This window comes from Apium graveolens, chromosome 11 (genome assembly GCF_009905375.1).
Source record: "Apium graveolens cultivar Ventura chromosome 11, ASM990537v1, whole genome shotgun sequence".
Lineage (NCBI taxonomy): Eukaryota > Viridiplantae > Streptophyta > Magnoliopsida > Apiales > Apiaceae > Apium > Apium graveolens.
In genome coordinates, this window is record NC_133657.1 from 5254718 (window position 1) to 5261855 (window position 7138).

Genomic DNA, 7138 nt, shown 5'->3' on the forward strand with positions numbered 1-7138 from the left:
CTTAAAGTGCGTGACAAACATGAGGTAAAAGTATGTAAAAAATCCAGTGGAACGGAGGTAGTAAAAAAATGATATATAGATTTTATTTAATAACACGAGAGTTACGATTTTATTTAATTACACGAGAGTTACGATTTTGCGACGACACCAATACATCCATAATTGTTATTTTATGATGTATTCAAATAGTCTTTTTGTACCTTAGATTGCCGGAAAACGAGATGGCCTCGTGTCGGTATCAAAGGATGAATAAGAAATTATTATTAATATATTTAAAACTAATAATAATGGTTGAAAATGAAAGATAAAATGCAAAACACATATATGAGCGCAGCCAGGAGATGGGCTCACCAATTGTAGACATGTAAGTAGTTAGTTAGTTTCTATACCTAAGTATTATTTTCAACACAAAGACAACTACATACAATATATAATGTGCTGTCACATGAATAAACTCTTACATATTTGTTGTCTTAAACAATTTCTCCCTTCTCTCTCTCCTTTTACTCTTTCTGCAGAGAGTAGTAAACAGTAATACCAGCTAGTTGGTAGCCATGGGAGACTCAGAGGCTGCTGCTGTGGCAGTGAAGACCCCAGAAAACAAAGCAAAACAAATGGTTAAAAAGTCTGTCTGGAATGATTTTGTAGCAGAGGCTAAGCAGATCAATATGATTTTCACACCAATGTTGATTGTTACTACTTCACAGTATCTTTTGAGATTTGTGTCTACTTTAATGGTTGGTCATGTTGGAAAGCTCTATCTCTCTGGTGCTGTTGTGTCCATGTCTTTCACTAATGTCTCTGGCTTCAGTTTTCTTGTAAGTCCTTTTTCTTACCCCTTCATTTTTCAATATTTGTGTTGTTGTCTGGTAATGAAAGTTAGCACTTAGCATACTAGTAATGAAATTTTGAGGATCAGATTCAGTTCAATGTTTTGGAGGTATGATCCAAGTCAACCTTATCAAAATCTTGGTCAACCAACCTATTGGTTCAGACAAATATATTAACTTTTCATGTTTTTGGTATGGATGTTATTCCCAGAATTGATAAGGAAATAGTGCTTTTTAAGATGAAAAGCTTTGTCTTTTGAATTCTTTACACAACATTTCTAGTTTAGAAAGTGTTTTGTATTTCATCAAACCATGTTTTACACCATGTTTTGCATTTGATTCTGTCCTGACTAGGCCTAATGCTAAAAGATATTGAGATTTCTTCTTTTTATATAAAGCAAAGAGTATAAAGTCCTAGGCAGCCATCATCATGTACTTTCAAATATATGGAGTTGCATGTTGTTATGAATAATTGAATATTGAGTCTGTCAAAAACAGTTTGGTATGGCTAGTGCACTGGAGACTTTGTGTGGTCAAGCATATGGGGCAAAGCAGCACAAGAAGCTTTCACACTATACTTATGGGGCCATTATATCTCTCCTTATACTCTGCATACCAGTAGCGATTTTATGGATCTTTATGGAGAAACTCCTTATCCTGATCCAGCAAGATCCCCTGATTTCACACGAAGCTGGAAAGTTTTCAATCCGGTTAATACCAGCTTTATTCCCCTATGCTATTCTTCAGCCATTGGTTCGCTACTTGCAGTCTCAGTATTTGATTCTTCCTTTGCTTGCAAGCTCAGTTGCAACTCTGGCATTTCATGTACCGGTCTGTTGGGCATTTGTGTTTAAGTTTAATATGGGAAGCGATGGAGCAGCATTTGCTATTGGTTTATCGTATTGGTTTAATGCTATCTTTCTTGGCCTTTATGCGTTCTATTCACCCAAATGTGCTGATACTCGTGCTCCATTTACAATGGAAGTCTTTAGTACAATCAAGGACTTCTTCCGGTTTGGTATCCCATCTGCTCTCATGGTTTGGTAATTATAATTCCTACACTTATGTAGAAGTAATTGTTTTTTTTCATAGTTCAACTATAATTCCTTTGCGTAATTTTATTATATCATTATGCCTTGATAAGTTTTAGTACCATGCTTCCTAAAACCTGCAAATTATGTTGTGCTTGGGCACGATTGATTTGAATAAACTATTTTTCTTAAAATTAGCCTATAGTTTTATTTATATGCTCAGTAAATTTCGGATATTAGGTTCATTGTTCGATTCCAGAAAGAATCTGCTCTCATGTTTTTCAACAAATGCTTCTTTGCAGTCTTGAGTGGTGGGCATATGAGATAATTATATTGTTGGCTGGCGTAATGAGAAATCCCCAACTGGAGACTTCAGTGCTGTCAATAAGGCAATGCTTCTTTCTTTCTTATCACTTTCAAACTGATATTCTTAATACATTTTAATAGTAATATGAAATTCATAGAACCACTTCTCATGATCGATCTTATTTTAACAGCATCACAGTCGCAGTGCTACATTATTTCGCCCCATTCTCTCTAGGTGTTGCTGCAAGGTGCGTGTAAAATTTGTTCGCTATGTGCATTTATGCAACTGCATTGCCTTTACTTAATTAATAGAATATCTTGAACATGTACAGTGTTCGAGTTTCAAATGAATTAGGGGCTGGAAATCCTAAGGCTGTTCGGACAACTGTCTGGGTAGTTATGGTACTTGGAGTTATAGAGGTGAGCATTGCAGCAGTAGTACTTTTCTCCCTTCGCCATGTTCTGGGACGTGCATTTGTGAGCGACAATCAAATTATTGACTACGTGAGGAGGATGACTCCATTCATATGTCTCACAATGATCTTGGACAGCGTTCAAGGAATACTTTCAGGTAATCAATTTATCAACTACTTTTTTTGTAAATTCAAGCAATGTAAAGTCTTTTGATATATAATTGTAACCATATTCCTTATGGAATTGTTATATGTATATGTAGGAGTTGCAAGAGGAACAGGGTGGCAGCGTCTGGGGGCTTATATAAATCTCGGGTCATATTATCTAGTTGGAATTCCAGTGGCACTACTATTGGGTTTTCTAGTGCATATGAGAGCCAAGGGTCTTTGGATTGGTTTGGTAGCAGGATCCTTGGTGCAAAGTATTCTGCTTCTCATTATAACAAGTTTTACCAACTGGAAAAAAGAGGTTCTGTTTTCACCTAAATGTATGACATTAATATATTGAAGGGACCGTTTCAGCTAATGAACGTATACTTTCCTTTACAGGTTGAAGATACGAAGGAAAGGGTGCTTGATAAGAAAGTCTCGGTTGAGAAGAAGTGAGAAAAAGTTTTGCCATTAGCCTCACTGCAAATGTAGGAGATGACTGAGTGATTCAGTAATGTTTATATGTCATTTTCGCTGTTACATGTACATATATAAAAACAGGTGGTTCAAATGCCTATTTTGATTGATAAAGGAAATCAGAAGAGGATAGAAGATTGTATGTTTGTTTGTTTAAGGCCTATCCAAATAGTTAACTGGCAGCTTATTTTGGTTTTGTTTGTTCAATCTCAAATGCATGTTTACTGTTTAAGTACCAACATGTAAGAGGGTAATCTCCTTCCCTGTGTTTCTACTGAGATTATTCAGGTTAAAAACTATATTAAAAACCAGAAACACAAAAGTAAAACTTATCTATGATTGATGAATATGTGGCTACATAGAAATGATCATAATACTAACTGATACTATTAACACGGAGCCAGTTACATTTTACTTGCAGCAGCCAGCAAGGCATGAAACATCTTTATTTTTGTTTGCATTTTCTAAAGATTTGTCGAGCAGAACCAGAAGCCATTACAGATTGATCAAGGTCAGGAGATGAAGAAAGATTTGAAAAATAAAAATTTGGCGTTGTCTTTAATTTTACAGTTAGCTTACCATTCGGAGATGTAGAGGAAGGATTTGATGGGAGAGAAGGGTGAATCTGAGCAGTGGGTTAAAAATATCGAGTTATTCAACAGATTTTCCAGAATTAGATTAACAAATATTAGTTCAGCTATGGTAATGAAATTAGGCTCCAGGTCCTTGACAAGTGCGTGTTAGTGACGGTTGATTTAACATATTTATCTATGGGTCCTGTGCCTGACAATTGTGTGTGAGGGACCGTTTAAATAATATACTATTCCAGGGTCGTCGGATCTATATTTTAACAGTCCGGATTGATTTTTTTTTTACTTTCCGTTATAAATATCCGCGGAAAAGACTTTTTCCTTTCCGCTATAAATATCTGCGGATATTTATAGCGGAAGGTAAAAAAAAATCCTTTAATCTGGGCACTTGAAATAAAGATCTAAGGGTTATGTAGATAAAGTTTATTTAACACATGATTATTAGGGATTAAAACCCTTTATCTAGAGGCGATTGGATCTATATTTCATTTCGTTTAAAAAAGAACTTTCGATTATTGGAAAATTATAGTTAATCGGTAAAAAAAATACTTTAATCTAAACCTTGAAATACAGATTCAACGTTGAAAGTGACTTAATGAACTTTCTGAAATAATTCATCAATGCTTAGTTGTTTGATTTTTATCTTTAAAATGAAAAAAAAAATAACTGAAAAGGAAATTCTTAATATGTCTGAAATTTAGTTTTACTTTTTTAAATAAGGAATTTACTAAAACCTAAATCAATAAAATAAGGTAGAATTATATTTATATGGAGTAATATTTGATGAATAAGAATAAACTTTTGTTTTAAACTTTTATAATTTTGCACTTTGAATTTTTCTCAAAAGAAATTTTTGAGACATGAGCTTAAATTTTTGGGAAAAGAAAATTTTGAGATATGAGCTAAAATATAACATGACGATCATCCTTAACATTACTCATCAATTTATCTAGTAGTTCACTTCAGCGGCAGAGTATTACAACCAATGACAAGTTCATATATATTTTCGAAACCAAAAGGTGAAGATATATGTTAGGTATGGAATTCACATGTGTTTTCTTGATTTTACTACTTAAAAACTATATTGAATATTTTTAAGATAATCAAGTTGACAGAACTTGACAAACTAACTATTTGTAATGATAATCAAATAACTGAATAGACAACTGAATAAACAGAAACACAATTATCAAAACTTACTTGATTTATATTAAAATTAAATTACTTATGCTACAAATCTGTGTTTTTAAATAATAAGAACCCAACTACTTTTCTTGAGAAAAATACAAGATATCTAGATCTGTTTTGTTACCACTAAATAAATGACCCGTGACATGTTTTATAGATCAACATGCAAAATTTACAAAAATTGCACTAAAATAGAGTAACACACTTTCTAAAGCTAATTTGTGTATTTCTATTTTATGTGCAACAAATCTGCATATAATCTTCTATGTCTGTGACCCCCCTTTGTACATTTCATCTTGGTCCTTGATTTTGCCCTCCTCAAGCTGTATTTGTAGACTTTCAATTTCAGTGATAAAATAGTTTTTTGATTGATAATCTTGAATCTTCACTTTGATTGTATTATGTAATTTAAGCTGTTATCGAGATCTTCATTTTTGTGTAGAGATGTCTCATGTCGATATGTATAATGACTTGTCGATATATCCAGTTCTCTATATGCAGTTTGGCTTGTCGACATCTCTACTTCACTATATGTAATTTTGACTTATCGACATCACTACTAGAAATAGTAGATACGACATCGGTGCTTAGACATCGGCATGTAATGCACCCGATGTTAATATACAGTTTAACATCGGTTTTGTAAAAGCGATGTTGAATACAAATACTGACATCGGTTTTACTTAGTAGCCGTTGTCTATGTTCGAAAATTAAAAAGGCCACAAATATGCTTTTAACTTTGACATCGGTTGATTTTGTTAACCGTTGTCAATGGCCTTTTTAAAAAAAATAAAATTACTTGTCTTTTTTCCCCCCGATTTCAGTACACTCCCCCCCCTTTAATTTTAACAAAAATTTCACTAATCTCTTATTCCCCCCTTTCCAAAATAACTCCCGCGACCTCATCTCTCCCCCGACCCTCATCTCTCTCGTCTCTTTCGTCTCTCTCTCACCTCTCATATCACTCTCATCTCTCCCCTACTTCTCTCTTAGGCTTCTCTCATCTCATTTCTCATCTTCTCACCGTCTCTTCTCTCTTTTCGCCGAAACTCTAATTTTAGCCCTAATTCTAGTTCAAGATTTGGAACTTCAAATTAGAGCAAATTAAACTTGAAATTGAGCATCTGGAGGTTGGAGTATCTGGAGGTAGATGCTTTAGAGCATCTGGAGGTTGGAGCATTGAGGTTTTGGAATATTGAAGAGCATCTGGAGGTATATTCTTCTTTACGGTTTATCTCCCTCATTTTTACGTTTAATATCCTGTTTATCTTCTTTGTGCATGCAAATGTTTTATGTTTTTGGGGGGTTTTATGTTTGTTTCTTTTTGGGGGTTTTATGTCCTGTTTTTGGAAATTTTATGTCCTGTTAAATATTTTAGGTACACTGATGTAAATCAATGTTTTAGGTACATTGATGTAAATATAAATGTTTCTGTTCTGTTTTTAATTATGTGTTTTCTGGGGGTTGTTCATACATATTAGTGTGTTTGGGGGGGGGGGGGTTTGGGGGCTGCATTTGAACAAGTCTCAGATATGAACAAGTCTCTGCATTTTTTGTTTTGTATAATAGTCATTTCTCTGATATGAACAAGTCTCTGCATTCCTGATATGAACTATCTGTTACTTGTGTTGTATAATAATAATTGTTTTGTATAATTATCCTTCTCACAGATACAAGTAACAGATAATTTTAATTTATTTATTTATGGGCTGAATTTGTTTCAATACTCAAGTTCTCACTGAGTTTTATTTATGTGAAGGAAATTTAACAATTGTCTGGGCCGTGAATGTTGGAATTATTGGTTTTTAATTATGTGATATTTTAAAATATCTTGGTTTAATTTGTTTTAAATATCTTGGTTTAATTTAGTCTAGTTTATAAATTTAGTCTAGTTTTGTAATTAATTGGGTATATGTGTAGGATCTTAGAGTAATGAATTAGTACTATAAATTATTAGGATATCAAGGCATTTACTCCTTTCTAAGTTTATATAATTAATCCCTACAGTAACCAACACAAATTTGATATACCTTTTATTAAATAATTATAAATAGGTATGTGTTGGATTTTTAATATTTATAGTGGCTATCAGGTAGGGAAATTTGATGGATAAGACATGGATTTTGCAAGATAGGGATTCTTTAGCATTTGAA

General features: G+C 33.4%; 1 protein-coding gene across 1 annotated transcript; it reads left to right on the forward strand.

Moving 5' to 3' along the window:
• Nucleotides 1–384: 384 nt before the first annotated feature.
• LOC141695197 (protein DETOXIFICATION 14-like) lies at nt 385–3407 on the forward strand. The gene is made up of 7 exons (XM_074499456.1): nt 385–818; nt 1329–1873; nt 2164–2250; nt 2359–2415; nt 2500–2738; nt 2844–3049; nt 3130–3407. The coding sequence occupies exons 1-7, from the start codon at nt 555–557 to the stop codon at nt 3184–3186; spliced, it is 1455 nt and encodes a 484-aa protein (XP_074355557.1). The 5' UTR covers nt 385–554; the 3' UTR covers nt 3187–3407.
• The last annotated feature ends 3731 nt before the right edge of the window (nt 3408–7138 follow it).

Excerpts from the sequence above, each read along its gene's own strand:
- LOC141695197 (XM_074499456.1), top strand. The coding sequence starts at position 555 with ATGGGAGACTCAGAGGCTGCTGCTGTGGCAGTGAAGACCCCAGAAAAC. Across the intron at positions 819-1,328 it reads TCTCTGGCTTCAGTTTTCTT|TTTGGTATGGCTAGTGCACT; the intron begins GTAAGTCCTTTT and ends TGTCAAAAACAG. Across the intron at positions 3,050-3,129 it reads TTACCAACTGGAAAAAAGAG|GTTGAAGATACGAAGGAAAG; the intron begins GTTCTGTTTTCA and ends TTTCCTTTACAG.